Source organism: Sus scrofa, chromosome 14, assembly GCF_054392235.1.
Source record: "Sus scrofa isolate SSC_HxYL_T2T_F1_AM1 chromosome 14, Sscrofa_HxYL_maternal_Yorkshire_Landrace_v2.0, whole genome shotgun sequence".
NCBI lineage: Eukaryota > Metazoa > Chordata > Mammalia > Artiodactyla > Suidae > Sus > Sus scrofa.
In genome coordinates this window covers 154,854,461-154,874,719 of record NC_139396.1, presented here as the reverse complement: position 1 = coordinate 154,874,719, position 20,259 = coordinate 154,854,461, and the positions used below count along the sequence as shown (strand labels likewise).

At 51.2% G+C, this 20,259-nt stretch overlaps 1 protein-coding gene and 1 pseudogene across 4 annotated transcripts in view; one reads left to right on the top strand and one right to left on the bottom strand.

Annotated features, from left to right (window-relative positions):
- The first annotated feature begins 2,507 nt into the window (after window positions 1-2,507).
- LOC146397115 (protein MIX23 pseudogene) lies at window positions 2,508-4,003 on the top strand (annotated as a pseudogene).
- A 2,009-nt stretch (window positions 4,004-6,012) lies between these two features.
- The window catches only part of DMBT1 (deleted in malignant brain tumors 1), a 54,252-nt gene continuing 40,005 nt past the window's right edge, over window positions 6,013-20,259 (bottom strand). For all 4 annotated transcript variants that reach the window (XM_084995791.1, XM_084995792.1, XM_084995793.1 and 1 more), the window contains 7 exons: window positions 19,963-19,992; window positions 19,555-19,705; window positions 16,352-16,560; window positions 15,396-15,580; window positions 10,025-10,413; window positions 8,838-9,109; window positions 6,013-6,553 (listed from right to left, as the gene is read on the bottom strand). In XM_084995791.1, the coding sequence (XP_084851917.1) occupies window positions 6,387-6,553; window positions 8,838-9,109; window positions 10,025-10,413; window positions 15,396-15,580; window positions 16,352-16,560; window positions 19,555-19,705; window positions 19,963-19,992 (1,403 nt within the window). In that variant the 3' untranslated portion in view covers window positions 6,013-6,386. The remainder of the gene's footprint in view (window positions 6,554-8,837; window positions 9,110-10,024; window positions 10,414-15,395; window positions 15,581-16,351; window positions 16,561-19,554; window positions 19,706-19,962; window positions 19,993-20,259) is intronic.

The following is a 20,259-nucleotide window of genomic DNA, read 5'->3' as shown; positions in this document are numbered from 1 at the left end:
GTGGGAAGGAAGATACTTGGCCTGAACCTGACATTCATGGGACAGATTTGTGTTTCTCATCAATAAGTATGATGTCAGCTATGGGGTTTTTACACATACTTTTCATCAGCTTGAGGAGGTTTCTCTCCACTCCTTTTTTACTCTTGAGTATTTTTAAGGAATGAGTGTGGAATTTGTTTTTCAAGCATGTATTTTTTTTTTTTTTCACCTTTCTGGAGTGGTGGATTACAATCATTGACTTTTGAATATCCTATCAGGCTTGCGTCCCCATAATAAATCCCACATGACTGTGTGTATAATCGTCTTTAACACATGGTTGGATTCAATGTACTTTTAGTGAAGGATTCTTGTCTATACTAGTTTGAAATTATTTCAAAATAAATTATGTTTTGGATATCAGTAGTTAGGTCTTCAATGATACCATCGATCACCTTCAGGATTCCTATTACCGTCTTTGCTGGAGTACTCTTAAAAATTAATCTGGAGTGACTAGGTGACCCTTAGAGGCAGAAACAGATTGGTGGTTGCAAGAGTCTCGGGGTGGAAGGGAAAGACAGGACCATTGATGGGCCCAGGGCTTCATTTAGGGCTCATGGAAATGCACTGGAACCAGATCGAGGGGTGGGCACACAGCATCTGCCCACCAAATTCCCCCGAAGTACACTTTAAAGTGTTCCTTTTATGTTAGGTAATTTCACTTCCTTTTAAAAAGATTCCACCAACAAACTAATCCAGAGTGAACTGCTGCTCCAGGCGTGGATTTTGATGGCCAACATGCCTAGCATTTTGTTAATTTCTTGGGTTGTAACTGGGTTTCACAGGTCCATTTGGAGTGGGATGTTTCTGACCCCCTGTGTCTCTCTGTCTCCCCTCCCGCAGCCCCGTCCCCATCCTCCACCCCCACACTGTCCTTTCCTGGTGTTATTGATTTTACAGTCCCCTCCACGTGCCTGTTTCCTGGGCCGAAAGCCCAGACCCAACTGAACCTCCTGCAGAGATAATGAAGAAAGGGCAGATCTAATTGGAGATATAGTCAGAGATCCCGGAGCCCTGGACTGTGTCTATCTTCCGCCTCCCACAGTGGTGGCCCCAGATCCAGCACAAAATTTTCACCAGCCTCCCTTGGCTGGTGGCCATTGGGTGGGTCCATGTGCTTCAGTCCCCTGGGGTTTGCTGGCTGCTGGCTCTTCCAACACATCCTATCAGGAGAGACACAGGGCTCCCCACCCCCACTCGACCCCAGAGCGTCACCCCACTGGCCATTTGTGTGTCATCAGTTTTTCCAGATCTTGGAAACAGTGCTCTTCTATTTAAAACCATGTGAACTTTTGCTTCTTTCCTATGTTATCCGCATAGGTATGGGTTGAATTTCAGGGAGGTTTTTACCCAAAGTCAAAGGAATGTTTCTCAAAGTGGCTGGAAAGGCACCTCCTTAAAACTCACAGTCGAGAACAGTAAGGACTTGAAATCACTGCCCGGCACCAGGTCAACCAAAGGGGCTCTTGATTCAGTTGTTTCAAAACCAAGTAGATTTCAAACAACTGAATCAATTTAAAATCAGTTTGAACCTATTTTCATGTTTACCCTGAAGGAATTCAGATCATGCCACCCCAAAGTACGTTTTGCATATTGACTATTTTGATTTAAAAACATTTGAAAAAAGGCAAATCCAAAAAAACCCCAGCAATACACACACACACACACACACACACACACACACACACACACACCACTCTCTCTCTCTGACCTTTCCTTTTCTTAAAAGCAGGAGATAAGCTGCCACTGAAATGCATCCTCGCTGAACCAGGAGAAAATAACATTCTTATCATCAGGACATAAAGTTGAGTTCAGAGAAGTCTATGCAAAGAGATCTTGATGAAATAATTCGAATTATCTTCTATCCCCCACATCATATGATTACTTTTCCACAATTGCCTCTCTTTGTTGAACCGCACGTAAAGGAAAGAGGTTTCCCATTTTTTTGTGGGGGGCGGGGTGGCTCATTTCTTATGAAGTCTCCCACATCATGTAAAATTTCCATTAAAGAAGTCTGTAAGCATTCCTCCTATTGAGGTGTCTTCTGTCAACGGAAGTCACAGCCCTGATTACATAAAACCCTAAGATTAGGGATAAAGACAAACTTTGCCCCCCTCAAGCCAAACCTACTCGGCTTCAGCAGCCTTTACCTCCAAGGATGAGGTCGCTCTGCTTCCTCGTGTTACAGGAAGGAGTCGGGCACATCACAGACCCAGTGACAAGCTGAGAACAAGTCCAGGGACCAGGCTTGAGCCTCCTCTGCCTGATCTCCATTCCCACAAAGCCTGGCCCCAGGGCGGGCTCAGTGGCTATGGCTTTACTGATGCAGCCCGTTTGCAATTTCCAGCCTGTCCTCCTGAAATGGGCAGACAACCCCCAAATGCCTTCTCCCCTCTGTGAGCTAGAGCCCCCCCCCCTTCCCCAAGAAGGCAGAGCAGCACTAGCCTCCTTTCCAGGAATCTCTTCCCAAAATGGACATCCTGTTAGAACTGGGTCCTGTGACTCCCAGGCTCCAGGGGCAGGTCCCATTCCCATTTCTCCTGCTGGTGGAGCCCTCAGTACTGGGAAGTGAAGGTGACTAGGCCAACCCAGCTCCTCAGATGCTGCCAGGAGACATTATCCAGCCCACCCAGGGACACCCCCCAACCCCACGCACACACAAACACCCCACAGGAACCCTGGGTTTTGATCCAGTCCTGAGTGAATCCTCAGTTCTTCTCATCCATCTGTTCTTTGCCCCTAGAGACCAAATTCAGAAAAATGACCAAGACACACACCTGAGCCGAGGGTGGTCTCCAAAGTCCTGTGTCTGGGGGATGAAGGCAGGCAGGACCCACCTTGGATGCTGCTCTTTGGCCTGGTTTCCCGCCTCCATCTCCATCCTGTCTGCTGCATCTGGTGGTTGTCATGGGAACCTCCACACCAGCTCCCCTCGACCCCTGCTGCCCCACCTCTAGGGTGACCAGCCCTCCCTGTTTGCTGGGGACAGAGGGGCTCTCAGGACATGGGACAGCTTCACTAAACCAAGAAGGTCTCAGGATGTTCTAACCCAAGAAAGAACATGATGGAAGATGGCATGAAAAAAAAATATGCCTATAATACATATGTACATCTATAGCTGAGTTGCTTTGCTGTACAGCGGAAATTGAAGGAACATTGTAAATAAAAATGCTACACTGTAATAAAAAATAGAATAAAAGAATATGGTGGTGCCAGTGGCGGTGTGAACTGTGAGTTGGCCGAGTTCCAGGAATTATTCAAGGTGATAAGGACAATTGATGACAGACGGTACGTGAATTAAACACCACAGTTCCAACCGCTTCCTTTGCGGGGAAACGTGATGCCAGCCAAACCCGTAAACAGCTTTATGAGTCTCTGATGGAGGCTCATGCCAGTAGGGACAGAGTCATGAAAACCTGTAGAGCTCAGACCTCAGGAGTTCCCGTCGTGGCTCAGTGGTTAATGAATCCAATTATGAACCATGAGGTTGCAGGTTCGATCCCTGGCCTCGCTCAATTGGGTTAAGAATCCAGCGTTGCCGTGAGCTGTGGTGTAGGTTGCAGACACGGCCCGGATCCCTCGTTGCTGTGGCTCTGGCATAGGCCGGTGGCTACGGCTCTGATTTGACCCCTAGCCTGGAAACATCCATATGCCACGGAGCAGCCCGAGAAAATGGCAAAAAGACCAAAAAAAAAAAAAAAAATGACTTTGAGAAGAGAGAGAGAAGGTGGATGCTTTTACATGATTAAAGCAACTTAGAAAAGAACAGACCAACTTGAAATGGAAGCAGTCAGAACTGAGTGTTGAGGAAGTGGCAGATGACGTGAGCTGGAAGGTATTTAACGAAAGCTGCCAAATTCACTTCAGCCGCCAAAGAACAAAAACAAAGAGTTTTTTTAAGAAAAGGACTGGTCATCTCATGAGCATGACAGACATCAGCATGGTGGGCTTCCTGGAAGATTTCTGAGCCAAAAGTCCAGGACCTTTTATTGATTTCAGCCCCACTTAGCCAAGATCTCCAAGGATAAATAATTCTGATAATTATGGAGAAATCTGCTGCTATTTTATACGGATTCTGTACAAAAAAAAAAAAATGTTTTGTAACTATTCAAATAGTTTTCCGGAGGAAAAAAAAATAGGAAAAAAGAAGGTCCCAGGAAAATAAAGATGAGCGGTCCCCCCCTTGAACAAGGGCGGTCTAAATGGGGATCCAGTGGTCAAAGCAGAGGGGACAGAGGGTTTATTGGTCAGCTGGCCAACCCCATGCAGCAGGGTCAGCCACGTCCCCTGGCGACCTAGCAGGAGATGCTGTCACAAAGGTTTGAAAGGCCGCAGCTTCCTGCACTTCCTGACCCTCCGCTGAGCCTGCTCCCCTCCCCCAGCCCCAGGGGAGGGGGCTGTCCAGAGTCACTGAGCAGTCTCTGTAGGGAGGTGTCTGTTCTGTTTCCCAGGGGAGCTCCTGCAACTTCACTGTCTCAGCCACACTCCCAGCTTGAGGCCACCCCAGGGCCCCCAGGCCACCCTCAGCCACCTCTTCCATAGAGGACAGTTAGCAGGAAGGCCATGCAGCCAACTAGGCCCCCGCACTCTGTGGACAGAGGCCGTCATGGGCTCACAGGGGAGGCAGGTTGGTGTGGCTCGGGGGTCTGGCCCCTTATAGCCTCCTCGCCCAGGAAGCCCCAACGGGCTGCGCGTGGAGGCTGCTGGGCAACTGTCTCTGCCCGTCTGTCCTCGGCTCCCTTTACCGTCTCCTCAAGCTCAGGGGAAAGACCAAGCTCAGCCCAGTGGTGGCATTCAGCCTCCCCTGTCCTCGGAGCAACAGCTGCCGAGCACCCCGCTTGCCCAGGACCGTGGAGGCCCCTGTGTCTGACTTCTCTCTCATCTCTGGCAAATTCACTGCCTCCTAGGAAACCACCCCATCCCTCCATTTCTTCTGAGCTTCTGGGGTCCCTAGTAATTCCAATTCTCCCTGGAGACCAAGAGCAAACCAGAATTTTGGTGGCCCTGTCCAGTGCACCCGAGATCTAGGCCCTAGGAGTCAGCTCTCTTCCCTGACACCCCGAAGTTCTGGATGAGCTGACAAAAACTGAAAGATACACAGGATCATGGAGAAATGCACGCAATCATCTGTTTCGTCTTATTTTACTGTATTTTATTTTGTTTTATTTGTGTTTTTACAGCCACACTCATGGCATATGGAAATTCCCAGCCTAGAGGTCTAATCGGAGCTGCAGCTGCCCGCAGTCCCAGCAACGCCAGATCTGAGCCGCGTCTGCAACCTGCACCACAGCTCACGCCAACGCCGGATCCTTAACCCACTGGGTGAGGACAGGGATCGAACCTGCATCCTCACAGAGACTTCATCATGTTCTTAACCCGCTGAAACTGCAATGGGAACACCAATTTCTTTTTTTTTTCTTTTTTTTTTTTTTTTTTTTGTCTTTTGTCTTTTGTTGTTGTTGTTGTTGTTGCTATTTCTTGGGCCGCTCCCGCGGCATATGGAGGTTCCCAGGCTAGGGGTTGAATCGGAGCTGTAGCCACCAGCCTACGCCAGAGCCACAGCAACGCGGGATCCGAGCCGCGTCTGCAACCTACACCACAGCTCACGGCAACGCCGGATCGTTAACCCACTGAGCAAGGGCAGGGACCGAACCCGCAACCTCATGGTTCCTAGTCGGATTCATTAACCACTGCGCCACGACGGGAACTCCGGAACACCAATTTCTGATGCGGTTAGCATTCAGGTCTTTCTCTAGTCTTCCCCTTGCATTTCCTGCTTTGGGCAGAACCAAAACATGCCGCTAACCAAGGAGGACACCTTACCTATTCGGCAGAAGATTTTGGAAGCTACAGGACACCCCGCCCTGGCCCCCCAGGCTTTCTTCTTCCTTGAGAGCGTTCACCCTATCTGTCTGCCTAATTTGAAGAGATCCCGGGCTCAGGTGACACACTGGAAACAGTGACCAAGCCCACACGTGCTTTCAAAAAAGTTCTTTATTCAGCTGGTCCTGTAATAAGCAAAGACTAAGATATACACGACAGGCCCCGGAAGCCCATAAAAGATCAGAAAGTAAGTTCTAACCAGAAAAGTGCTGCTGCCTCTAGTGTGGCTCATGGCTGCAGGCAGGATTTCAGGTTCTGGTACCTGCTGGCCTGGCGTTTTGTCCCAGCACCAAGGCGGTGTTTCTGGGAAAACCTACTCCCGTCCTTCTCACCCACCCCCACCATGCACCTGGGCCAGAGGAAGCGAGTGGGGTGCTCTGGGTGCCCAGCTCTGGACCCTGGTTTCTTCCTTCCTCCGGGGGCTCCGGAGCTCGGGGACCTCTGAGCACCGTGCGCCCTTCCCTGCATCATGTCTTAGAGATCAGAGGCTGGCCGTCGGCAGCACGGCCGCGCCTCCCCAGGGTGAAGGCTGCCACGGCCAAGACCACGACGAGAAAGATCCCAGCAGAGATAGCAGCACCGTCGTAGCTCCCCTGGGCGCTGGCCTTCTCCTCCAGGTCAACCGCCGGCTGGTCTGGGAAGGAAAGGAAAGTCAGAATCAGAATGAGCCCGCTGAGTTCCTGCTGCGGCTCAGTGGTAATGAACCCAGCTAGGATCCATGAGGATGTGGGCTCCCTCCCTGGCCTTCCTCAGTGGGTTAAGGATCTGGCGTTGCCATGAGCTGTGGTGTAGGTCACAGATGCAACTCCGTTCTGGTGTTGCTGTGGCTGTGGTGTAGGCCAGCAGCTGCAGGTCAGATTTGACCCCTAGCCTGGGAACTGCTATACACTGCAGGTGCAGCCCTTAAGAAAAAAAAAAAAAAAAAAAAAAAAGAATGAGCCCAGCAGGGGAGGAAGGGGGGTCCCCAGGCAGGCAACAGCACCCAGAGCTGGCTGTCTGGGGGGAGGGGAAGAAGGAAGGGCGAGGGAGGGCCTTTCAGGAAACTGAGGCCAGACCCCACGGGGCAGCTGATGTCAGGGTCTTGTTGGCCAGCGGGGCTGGGAAGCATTGTGGGCAAGAGGGCAGAGCTGGGCTTGGGGAGGTCAGGGGGTCAGATGTGGCTGCAGGCTCCTGATGACAGGAGGGAGCGAGTTGGGGCCCTGAGCCCATTTGGGAAAAGGCCACCAGAGTCCCAGCAAGAAGGACACAGGCCTTAAGCTCCTGCAGTGGTGCTGGGAAGAGGGAGGAGAGGAGGGTTCCCACAGGCCCTTTGCCCGTCCCCCACCCCGCCTGCCTGCTCTCTGCAGCTCCAGCCCCCATGGGGGACCATGCAGGTGACTGGTGTCTGCCCTGGTCCCTCCCACTGGACTGGACGCTGCTACGGGGCAGGGATTTTGATCCATTTAGTCTCCCGGCACAAAAGAGGCCTTCAAAAGATGCGTGGAATGTTGAATACATGATAGGAGCGTCTAGAAGCAGCCAGATGTGGGGAGGGCCTGAATATGGGCCCCGAAGAAGCTCTTTTGTGGGCAGAGAGTCCTGTGACTGCATGCAGGAGGGTTTGTGACAACGACTGTGGCCCCATGCCTGCCCTGTCACCAAGCCACCACATTGGTTGACCTGGCCCGGCGTGGGTCAGAAACCGTGGGGAGCCCTCTGCAACTGCTCCTCCACACCCACGTCAGAACAGCCAGGCAGGAAATCTGCTCTCCATTCCAGACGAGGGACGTGAAATGGCTTTTCCAATGTCAACCCCTGGAAACAGCCAGAATAAGCCAGGCTGCCTGGATCCACCCAGACCCTGATTGCCCTCCCCCAGGGCTATAGCTGGCCCTCATCACGCGTATTAATCTGACAATTAATGTTAATATTGGTGACAATAGGGGAGTTCCCGTCGTGGCGCAGTGGTTAACGAATCCGACTAGGAACCATGAGGTTGCGGGTTCGGTCCCTGCCCTTGCTCAGTGGGTTAACGATCCGGCGTTGCCGTGAGCTGTGGTGTAGGTTGCAGACGCGGCTCGGATCCCGCGTTGCTGTGGCTCTGGCGTAGGCTGGTGGCTACAGCTCCGATTCAACTCCTAGCCTGGGAACCTCCATATGCCGCGGGAGCGGCCCAAGAAATAGCAACAACAACAACAACAAAAGACAAAAGACAAAAAAAAAAAAAAAAAAAATTGGTGACAATAATGACAGTAACAAAAATCATTGTTCTCTGTAGCCTGTGACTTGTGCCAGGTAGGGACCAAAGCAGTGTCACTAACCGTATTTTATGTCACCCTCTCAACATTCCTAAGAGGTAAGTACTAGCATGTTATTTACAGATGAGCTGTGTGAGGTTGGTATCTTCAGAACGTGGGGGATAAAAGTGTCAGGAGCATCTGTCCCAGGTTGGAACTGTCTTTTTCTTTTCTTTTCTTTTCTTTTCTTTTCTTTTTTTTTTTTTCCGTCTTCTTAGGGCTGAACCCCTGGCATATGGAGGTTCCCAGGCTCTGGGTCACATCGAGGCTACAGCTGCCAGCCTACACCACAGCTCACGGCAACACCGGTCCTTAACCTACAGAGCAGGGCCAGGGATCGAACCTGCATCCTCATGGATACAAGTTGGGTTTGCTACGGCTGAGCCACGAGGGGAACTCCAGGTTGGAACTATCTTGATCAAAGCCCCTGCGGGCCTCCCCTATAGACCAGACATCCTTGGGAGAAGCTGGGAACCTGGTCTAGTTCAACTCTGAATCTCACAGCACAGCACAGGGTGTCTGGCTTGCAGTAGGTACCCAACTGGAGGGGAGACCAGACACCCCTCTACAGAAGCATCCCAAGTTCCCATGGTTCCCATGCTGGGCCTGGGCAAGCGGTGGTGGGGGGTGGCGGTCACCTACCCAGGCTCCTCTTCTCAGCGTGCAGGGTCTGCAGCTGGATGGGTCCCAGGACAACATCCACCTTCTCCTGGTAGGAGCCCACGTCCCTCTTGGACCTCACCACGCAGCCTCTGCGGCAGCGGGAGGAGGAGTCGAACGCCCTGCACACGACCATCTTACACTGCAGGTACACGGAGGGGAAGCGGCTCAGGAAGTGGAAGGAACTGAACTTGAAGCGGACGATGCGGGGCGACGGCTGAGAGTAGGACTGGTAGGTTTCGTCCTTCACACACCTGGAAGGCGAGAAGAGTGGCCATCAGTGAGGCTCACTGGCACCACGTGTTTGCACCCCGGAGGTGCTGGCCTGGACCCCGCAGCCCCACCTTGGGACCCCCCTGCTGCCTCTCGCCTGCCTACCTTCGGAGTGTGGAATTTAACCCCCAAGCCCCAACTGCCAGCTGAGCCCTCACCCTGTCGGTGTCACTTCTATGTGAGCCAACTGTGACCGAGCTGCCAAGGTCAAATTATAAAAGCAAAGACGTGGTGTAGACACCAATGGACAGAGATGAAAGACAGGAGCTAGAGTTGCTTGTGCTGATGTCCTAGGACCCCTGTACCAGCTCGGAAGAGGCAACCCCCCTTCACCAGAGTCCGCTCAGGTCACCAAGGAGGACTATGGTGGGGCAGCCCATCCTGGGCGCCCCCGGCCTCACCTCTGCATCTTGAACTTGGTTGGAACCAGGGACAATATTCAGGGCAACATTCCCTGTAGACCACCTGCTGGGCAGGCTCTTTGCCTGGGGCCCCATCTACTCATTCAGTCCTCCCAGCAGGCTGTGAGATGGGCTTCGCTATGCTCATCTGATGGCTGAAGAAAGTGGCTCTGAGCGGTGCCATCGCTGGCACAGAGTGATGCAGCTGGTATGCAGCAGAGCTGGCATCTCAATGTTAATCTGTTTCAAGGTCAATGTTTTCCCCACTACATGCATGACTTTAATATTAAGGCTTGCCTGGACTTCAGTCACCTGGTCTAACTTCACTCCACAGCCACCCTGAGCCACCTTCACTCTCCCGACACCCAGAGATGATACCCTGACCGGTCAAGCCTGAGCCCCTGGGAGCACGAGCCGCCCTCCTTGAGCTCTGGGCGGGTCGTGCGTGAGTTATCAGGTAAAGATTGACGTACACTCCGTGAGGACCCTCCTTACCCGCTCCGGATGAGGTCGTAAGTCAAAGTTGTAAAGTCATTGGGATATGGCGATGCCACACAGGTGTCCACAAATAAGGCCAGGGAGGCGTTGGCATGGAGGAGCTCAGCCTGAAGGTACAGATTCTGGTTCAGGTCCACGTAGTATGGGCTGCTCCTCACGGGATATAAGAACGAAGAGGACGTAAAAAAGGAAATGTTGACGTCGAAGTTGCCATACTGCACGTTCTGGACCTCGAGGGTGTCGTTAGCAATGTACACGGTGTTAACCCAGGTGTTCTGGAGCATTCTGCAGCTGACGTACATGTTGAGGTCCTTCTTCCTCTTGATGATGCCACTTGAGACAGCCGCTCTGAGGGAGTTGGAATAGGTGATGGTGTCATTGTCCACCTGGGAGAGGCAGGCAGGAGAACAGCGTCAGGCACACGTCACCTGCTAAGGGGACCTCCTGGCTGTTTCCGGCTAGAATGAGAGAGGAGTCATGCCCCGAGATTTCAAAACCCTCCCAGAACCACCCAGAGAGGGCACATGCCTGTCGACATGGCTGCCCTTGCCTGGGAGGCACGTGTTTCACTAGTAACATCCCTCCTTTCACACATGCCCTTCCCTCTGCCACAGGATGCCCCGTGATGGGGACCACGGTGAGAGCCAAGGGTTGGCACCTCCAGGGAGCCGCTGCTCATGGAAAGATGGGTGTGTTGGGTGACCCCTACACCTGCTAAAGGACTAAGCTGAGTTTGAACTCTATGGCTCAGGGTCCTCCTGGCTTGTTCTGTTTCATTCTCACTGTTGCCAGTGAGGCAGTTATGTGAGAGGGGCTGATGGGATCAGCTTTCACTGGGCTCTCTGCATGGCTCAGTGTCTATCTGAAGCTGCCAGAGTGAAAAATGACAGAGATCCAGGGTTATAGCTGCTGTAGGTCTCTGTCTTCCGGGGCAAGAACTCCCCCAGAGGCTCATATGGACACCTAGGGGAGATATACCCATGTGGGGGCACTTCCCATCATGCTTTGCTTCTCTGCTCCCCAAACTACAGGACACTTTCCCACTGTGTCTTTCGCCAAGCAGCAAACTCAGAAGAATGTGGGTCTCTCATGCCATTGAATGTGCCCACCGTCTTGTAAGAGTGACCCTTCCAAGGAGTCTTGGCACCTGGTGGTCTGTGAGCATGTCAAGGAGGATGCTCACAGGATGGGTTAGGGTCAGGCAAGGATGTCTAAGCATCTCTCTTTTCCCAGGGCCTGGTGCGGTGTTAACGACCGCTCAGTAGCATCAATAAAGATCCATGGAAAGAAGAAAGTGTCCAGGGACAGGATCCCAACAAAAGCAGTGTCATGATGAAGGATGGGGCCAGGGACAGCCAGCCCAAATGGCCAAAAAAACACAGGTGAGCAACTGTCCCATGGTCATATGATCATCTGGCCTCAGGTGAGGGGAGCCCAGGAGCAGCATCACCAGGTGGAGACTAGGGGGACCTCTTTCCCTCCCAGATGCTCTGATGGTCACAAAGCAAACTTCTCTCCAGGTAGGAGTTCCCACCAGCCCCGGGGGACTTTGTAAACACAAGTCCCAAAATAACGCCACAGTGGCCCAAATAGACATCTTAAAACGTCAGAGAGCCTTGCCCTATTTTACAAAAAAGAATAGAAAGTTTGTCATTTAGCCATGTAAATGCTGTCAGGAGCAAAAGTTATTCCTGGCCATTTGGGAGATTAGACACATTCCCTTTTGAAGCTGGTGCTCGTAAAATATAAATCTGATTATTCTTTAGGACAAAATGCGTTGGAGGGGCTTTCATTTCAGGTCTTCAGTTGCAGAACTCATCTCTGAGTTTGCCCCTTCCAGAAAGGGGCAAAGGACTTGAAGAGGAAAGTTATCAAGTACGTTAACGTGGTTTTGTCGCCCCAGGACCCTTGCCTCTTCTCTGAGGGCTGTTTCCCTTTTCTCCTGTTAGAGGGAGACCCTGGCCTGCAGGGGGCGCCAGAGCCACACTTTGAATTTGGGTCTGGAGAAGGCCCTAGAACAGGCTCTAGGTCTTCCATCTCTTTATGGGAATATACACTGATGCCTTTATAGTTTCTTTCTTTTCTTTTCTTTCTTTCTCCCTTTCTTTCTTTCTTCCTTTCTTTCTTCCTTTCTCTCTTTCTTCCTTTCTTTCTTTTTGGGCTGCACCACCTATGGCACATGGAAGTTCCCAGGCTAGGGGTCACATCAGAGTTGCAGCTGCCTGCCTACACCACAGCCACAGCAATGCCAGATCCAAGCCGTGTCTGTGACCTACACCGCAGCTCATAACAACACGGGATCCTTTAACCCACTGAGCAAGGCCAGGATCGAACCCACATCCTCATGGATACTAGCTGGGTTCGTTATAGCTGAGCCACAACAGGAACTCCTATAATTTCTAAAAAGAAAAAAAATGGAGGACTTTATATTTGAGTGCCAGTGGTTATCGAAATAAACCATATAAATGTTATCATCTTGTTCCTCCTTCAAGACGAGCTGAGGTGGCTTCTGTTTAACTCTGTGCATTTACATGAAAGTTTTTTGAATCCACACTTGACTGCAGTTGCCAGGGCCAAGGTGGATTCTGAATGCCTTTCAAACAATGGACACGGAATGCAGGCTTATTTCTTGATCATGAGAAGCAGTTCTGATTTTAAATTAAAATTCATTATGGGAGGTCTGCTCTGTGCGGAAGGCACTCAGGGTGGAATGGCAGTAGGGTAGACACGTCAACTGCTGTCCCCGAGGGACTTGGACTCTCCACCTCCACCTTGCGTCCTTCTCCTGTGATGGGGAGATCTCTCGTCTATTCAGCCACAAGGGCCAACGTTGGTCAGACACCTGCTAAACGGGCTGCCTGGAGGATTTGCAGAAAGCTCCGGCCTTTGAATCTGGGCTCTGCTGTTCCTGATCACGTGGCCCTGGGCAAGTGGCATAAACCCTGTAAGCCTCCATTTCCCCGTGAGGAAATGGGAACAAGTCTTATGGGCTTCTTAGTTCAGTGCCTGGTACACATATTAGCCATTAATAATCTGATTACAAAGGCTTAGGCGCCACACCAGGGCACTGGGAGTTGCAAAGATGAATGGAACACTGGTCGACCCCGGAGGCATGGTTTGGTGGGAAGACAGTCATTTACATAAGCAGAGAAGCAAGAATAAGCACGTGCTGCCCACCACCAGCCAAGTTAGACGATCAGGGTTGGCTGGTGGCTTTGGAGCCACTAGTGCAGATGAAGCAACATGAATGGGACAGATCAGATGTTAGAGTCTCCAGGCTGCACATTTAGAACCAGAATGGGTGGTCACTTTTGATAGCCTGACAAACTCGTGACAAACCAGAATCCCACACGACTGATTTATAGGGCAAAATACCAAAGCCAGTTCCACTAGATTGTTTGCATGGCGCAACCTTCTCCTCGTGTAAGCCTCCCTGGCCCATTCAGCCCATCTCAGAAAGAGATCTGGTGTCTGAAGTGACTCTGGTGACCCCAATGCCAACTGCAGACCCTCAGGCCCAGGCACCCACCCACGGCTGACAAGCCATCTGGTTAGTGTCCTCATCCTCTCCCACTGTTTTTTGTGACTTGACAGAGAGTGAATAGCATCCTTGAGGGCCCAGCTTGGCACACGGCAAATGCTCAGGATGTTTTTAATGAGTGACGAACCCTTTGATTGTGTCCGTCTCACACTTCGTACATGTTTGAGCATCTTGTGCCATATATTCACCGCGGTCCTAAACCTAATAAAAGTATTTGCATTGTGGAGTTCCCGTTGTGGCTCCGTGGGTAAAGGACCCGACATAGTGTCTTTGAGGATGTGGGGTTGATCCTTGACTTTGCTCTCTGGGTTAAGGATACAGCAGCTGCAGCTTGGATTCAACCCCTAGCAGGAGAATTTCCATATGCTACAAGTGTGGCAGTAAAAAGAAAAAAAAAAAGTGTTTGCACTGTGTATTTCCACAGACAAAAATCTTAAAGTGATGACTTTAGAGTCATCAGAAATTCAGAACCTAGAGTGGAGAGTTTAAAATAAATCTACAATTCTTCGAGTAATAAAAAAAAAAAAAAACCAGTAAAAGAAATCTACATAAAAGCAAATGCAACCACTGTGAGTGAACCATTCCGTGGGGTTTGATGGAAATCAGGGAGATGTGGCCATAAGAAACTCACCATGGCCATTAACCCAAACCGCTCTATTTTCTGCCCCTTGGTAGGCAACACCCCCTTGCCCGGTCCGCTGGGTCTCAGATGTCTCCATTCCCAGAAACGGAATCACAGGTTAGGTAACCTCGCGGGTCTGGCTTTCACTCAGCCTAACCCTTTCTGAGAGTCTCAGAGTCTGGCATCGGCCCTGCCACTTCCTGGCGAAGTGGCCTTGGGCAACGTGCCTGACCCCGCGAAGCCCAGGGTCCCTCTTTTTCAAGTGGGCTGATGCTGACGGAGACCCGTACCATCTTAGCGGGGATCTGAGGAGTCTGATACAGACGGATCTCAGGGTCTGCCACTTGTTTTTGTGGCCACGCCCACGGCATATGGAAGTTTCCAGGCTAGGGGGTGAATCAGCGCTACAGCTGCCAGCCTACGCTGCAGCCAACGCAACACCAGATCCAGGCTGCATCTGCAACCGACACCTCAGCTTGCAGCCACACCAGATCCTTGGCCCACCAAGTGAGGCCCAGGAGGGAACCCGTGTCCTCACAACAGAGACAACGTAGGGAAACACAACAGGAAGTCCTCAGTGTTGGATGCTTGTAGGGTGACAAGATCAAGGCAGTTCCCAGGACACAGGGCTTTTCCATGCTAAAATCTGCAAAGTCCCAGGCCAGCCAAGACAGTCGGTCACCCTAGGTGGTAGCTGCAGAGGCTGATTTCCTGCAGAGGCTAATAAAGCTTAAGGTTCAGGGGCCCCTGTGCACAGGTTCTTTGAAGGCTTAGAAATGCATTGGCTCAGCCCTGTGTTTCTATAAGATTTCTGAAAGTAAGATATGTTTGCATTCTTTCCATGAATGAGGCACCGCTTCTCTCACTCAGCCCAACCCCAACCTGCATAAGCTCCAGGCCCTTTGAAACCCTGAGCTGCCCTGGGAGCTGCTATTGTTCCTGCCGACACGATGGCAGCCTGCCAGCCACCCTCTCTGCCCGGCGATGCTAGGAAAACTCCCTGCTGACCTTTCTTCCTTCTCTTTGCGTGTGGCTGCAGCTACGTCATGGCACCAAGGAACAGATTTATGACCTCACCCTGAATGCGTTCTGGTTATGCCCTAGTCATGTCTTCTGGGTCCCCAGAATCCAAAGCACAGCACTCATCACAGTAAGAAAGCTGGCTTCAGGGGAGCTGGGGGGCGGGGGAGGGAGTCCAGGCTTACCCGCTGGATGGTGCCACAGCTGGAGTAGGGAATCGTGAATGTCACCTGGGTAGACGTAATCTGGGGCTGACACTGGTAGCTCCACTCCCAGCCGGGAATGACAAGGTCCCTGGCGGAGTAGCCCAGGGATTGGAGGTAGCTCGTGCTGACGCTGGCTTGCATGTGATTCTGCAGGCAATGCAGCCCTGGGGGCCGGGGGAGACAGTGCAGTCAGTCTGGGTCCCCTGAACCCACATAAAGGCACAGAGATCCAGGTGGACGGTCTGCCTCCAGACACAGCCAATGCCACTCCTGGTGCCCTGTGGCTCAAGGCAGTCTCATGAGAGTCCTTCGAGGGCACAGGGACTTAGGGTTCCTCTGATGGAGAAACGGAGGCAGGATGCGAAATGCACTAGGTGCCTGGCCAATTACACTTGGGTTGAAATGTGGGATCTTGTGAAATCTACCTCCTTAGCTCTGGAGGCCCTTCAGCCCCAGGGCAGGTCCGAGCCTAAAATCCTGACTGCAAAGGACAGCTAGCCCAACACCTTGCCCTGCCCCGGCCCAGCTGTAAATCAGTCCATCTAACAGCTCAGCTGGAAGTGGCTGAGACCAGCTTGGTTCATCATCAGGGAGCAACAGAAAGTGCTAGGTCTCAGGACAGAGTCACAGCATCCTACACTCTGGGACGGTCACCAGGCCTCAGGTGGTCCCCTCTGCCCTTGGCACTGACATCTCACTCTCTGCTGAAAGCATCCTGCCCCATCTACTTCATCTCTGCTGTCCACAGAAAGGCCAATATGCCACCCATCGGCCACTTCTGGGCAGCTAGAGTCCCAAGATCCACTTCCTCTTGACCCCTTCCTGCACCAGCTCAAGCCTGGGTGACCTGACAAGGTGGCTCTCGTTTCTCATCTCGCAGCCACAGGATGGCTGCACAGAAGGCTCTGAGAAGCACCCCAGCGCTGATGACTTACGGGTGCTCCCAGAGGAAGGACTGGAGTAGTAGTTAGCCCGGAACCCTGCCCTCGTGACACTGACGTCGCTGATGAAGCGAATGGACATGAAGTTGGACGAGGAGGTGAAGGAGCCACTTGCCCCATTGCAGACCCGGGCAAGCAGCGGGGAGCTGCGGTAGGGGCCGTCAAACACCTCAATGTAATCGAAGTTACAGCCGCTTTCAAGCCTGCAGAAATGGAGCACAGTTTGGCGTTACTTTTAACCAGAATTTGGTGCCGGGGGTCAGAATCACGGTGAGAGGGGGGGTCCCACCTCTAAGCCAGAAACACCAACAAATTTAATCACTGAAAATAATAGATTTTCCTTTTTTTTACTGAAGTATAGATGCTATATAATATTATACATTCCAGGGGTACAATATGGTGAGTCACAATTTGTACAGGCTATATTCCATTTGCAGTTATTCTGGAATATTGGCTATACTCCCTGTGCTGTACAATTTAACCTTTTAGCTTATTTTGTACATAATAGTTCGCACCTCGTAATCCTCTGTCCTGTCCCCACTCCTCCCTTCCCTCTCCCCACTGGTAACCACTAGTTTGTTAGGTTTTTTTTAGGGTCACACCCATGGCATATGGAGGTTCCCTGGCTGGGGGTTGAATTGGAGTTATAGCCGCCAGCCTACACCACAGCTCACAGCAACACCAGATCCTTAACTCACTGAGCAAGGCCAAGGATCGAACCTGCATCCTTGGGGTTACGAGTCAGATTCGTTTCCACTGAGCCACGACGGCAACTCCTGTTAGATTTTCTTTTTTTTTTTTTTTTTTTTTTTATTATTTTCCCACTGTACAGCAAGGGGGTCAGGTTATCCTTACATTTATACATTACAATTACATTTTTCCCCCCACCCTTTGTTCTGTTGCAACATGAGTATCTAGACAAAGTTCTCAATGCTATTCAGCAGGATCTCCTTGTAAATCTATTCTAAGTTGTGTCTGATAAGCCCAAGCTCCCGATCCCTCCCACTCCCTCCCCCTCCCATCAGGCAGCCCCAAGTCTCTTCTCCAAGTCCATGATTTTCTTTTCTGAGGAGATGTTCATTTGTGCTGGATAGATTTTCTCAAATTGGGCAGAGGTTTATCTTCCCATGACCTCGGTACATGGGTCTGAGTCCTGCTTCTTGGGGTCACACATTTGACACCTGCTGCCCCTCCCCTGACAGCCTTCTGTATCATGTAAGACTCAGACTTTTTCTTTGATTAAAAAGACCCCAGTTTTCCATAGAATTTTTTAAAATCCATGAACGCATAGTGATAGGAATAAATAATTGAATAAATAAATACTGGGCAAGTTGGAGAACTCCTCTGACGCTTAGGTTTCTTATTTACGTGGGTGAAACCCCCCAACCCATGGATACTGAGGAGAGTTGTCGTGAGGCTCAAAGGGTATAACACATGGGAAATGCTTCATAAAATGTCACAAATGGTGGTGGTTGATTAAGATGCCGGCTCAGAACCAATCATGGTCAACCTTCCTCCATAAAAATTCCTGAGCTTTAAACACCGTCTCCCCCCAAATCCAAAGTGAACTGTAACAATGAAGAGATCAAAGGCAAATATCACATGATGTCACTTACATGTGGAATCTAATAAAGAAAGATATAAGAAGACCTTATTTACAAAACAGAAAGCGACTCGAAGATTTTGAACCCAAATTTAGGGTTCCCAAAGGGGAAATGTCAGGAATGTCAGGGGCAGGGACAAATGAGCAGGCTGGGATTACAGAGACGCACTACTATATGTAAATAGATAACCAGCAAGGACCTTCTGTACAGCACAGGGAACTCGACTCAACACTGCGATAACCTACATGGGAAAAGAATCTGAAAAGGGATGGATACATGTGTAGGTATAACTGATTCGCTTTGTTGTATACTTGACACTAACACAATGCTGTAAGTCAACTATACTCCAATAAACTTTTTTTAAAAAATGTAAAGCATTAAAAATTAAAAAACAGGAGTTCCCACTGTGGTACAGTTGGTTACGAATCCAACTGCAGGAAGTTCCTGTTGTGACTCAGTAGAAATGACCCCGACTAGCATCCATGAGGATGCAGGTTCAATCCCTGGGCTCACTCAGTGGGTTAAGCTTTTGGGGTTGGCTGTGAGCTGTGGTGTAGGTTGCAGGTTTGGCTCAGATCTGGTGCTGCTGTGGCTGCGGCATATGCTGGTAGCTGCAGCTCCAATTCGACCCCTAGCCTGGGAACTTCCATATGCCGCACCTGCAGGCAACAAACAAACAAACAAACAAACAAACAAAAAACAACACCCCACTTCAACTGCAGCAGCTCGGGTCGCTGTGGATGTGTGGGTTCAATTCCTGGCCAGACATAGTGGGTTAAAGGATCCGGCGTTGCCACAGCTGCAGCTTGGATTCAATCCATGGCCCCAGGAACCATATGCCCCGGGTGAGCCAGAAATAAATAAATAATATTGTATCTTTTGCAAAAACCCAAGTGAATTTCCAAGGCAGAGACTCCCAAAGCCCCTGCAACTGAAAATCAAGAGGGAAAACTCTTTTGTTCAGTGACAGAGCTCTTAGAGAAGAAGTTATGGGGCCCTTTCCCCAGGATGCTAGGAAATACTGGTGCCTCGGCGTGGTCACCCACCTCCTTGCAGGTTTGCTAATGTCTCCTCTGCTTAAAACCACGATTCCCATCTCCAATGGTGAGAAACAGACAAAACCACTGCAAGAGTGATTTCTCCTCCTCGGCCTGACCCCCCAGAACTCATCCAAAGAAGAGGGAGCAGAGAGAAAGGGGTTCAGAAAAACAGGCGTGGCTGTTAACAGGATTCTTTGTGTTACTATTACTCCTAACAATAACCTCTCCTATCGGATAACGTTTTCATGCATTTTCATGTATTTCTGTCTTGTGACCTCCTCAGGAACCAGCGAGGGGAGGAAAGCAGGGATGTTGTCCTCCTCTGTTGAGGCTCGGGAGAGCTAAGAGGCTGCTCGTGGTCATGCAGCAAATTAGCGATGAAGCTGCATCTTTAAACCAGGGCTCTGGTGCTGGTCCCACGTCCATGACCGCCTCTGTGCTCGGTCAAAAATTGAACCCAGAAGAAAAAACATCGAGGGGGCAAACAAGCTGTCCCGAGGTGTTAGGTACCCTTTTTCCGCTTCCAAGTGTCCGGAGTCCCCCACACACTTACTGGACGTCTCTGAAGACCACGGTCACCCGATAGTTGTTCTGAACTTCGATGTCCCACACGCAGTTGGCGTTGTTCGGGTAGTTCCCAGGGTAGAAGGGGCTGTTAAAGCCCCCCGCCGCCTGGGACAGGAAGCCTCCACAGGAATAATTTGCTGTTGGGACAAAGTGGGAATGCTGAGGGGCCGTGGCGCCCGCTGCACAGTCATCTGGGGGAGACCTTTTTAACAATCCCCAAGACAGAAACCCAGCAGCAAGTGCCTAGCCCAGGACTGTCCCCTGAGGGTCAGCGGGGAGCCCCTCCAGGGAGGCTGTGCTCAGGGGCGTCCTCTCAGCATCCTCATCATCCCTCCCCGGTGTCGCGGTCACAGAGGAGAAGGGACTGGGGGTGGTCAGGGAGCTCAGAACTTACTGGCGGGAGGGGTGGTGGTGAAAGCAGGAACTGTGGACAAAGAGAAAAGATAAATGGTCAGTTTTCTGGCATCTTTGGCACAACCGTCGAGGGCTTGCTGGCTCGGTGTTGGAAAGGTGTCAGCCCGGGGTCCACAGCGCCGTGCTGCCCACAAGCCTTGCCCTCGGGGAGCTCACAGCCGAGAGGAGAGGACGGAAAGGAACGACTCCCAGCGTGGCAGGATGGGCTGTGATGGAGCAAAGCCCAGGAAGTGGCGGGAGCCTGGAGCTTTGGCGCCTGACCCAGACTGAGCAGGGA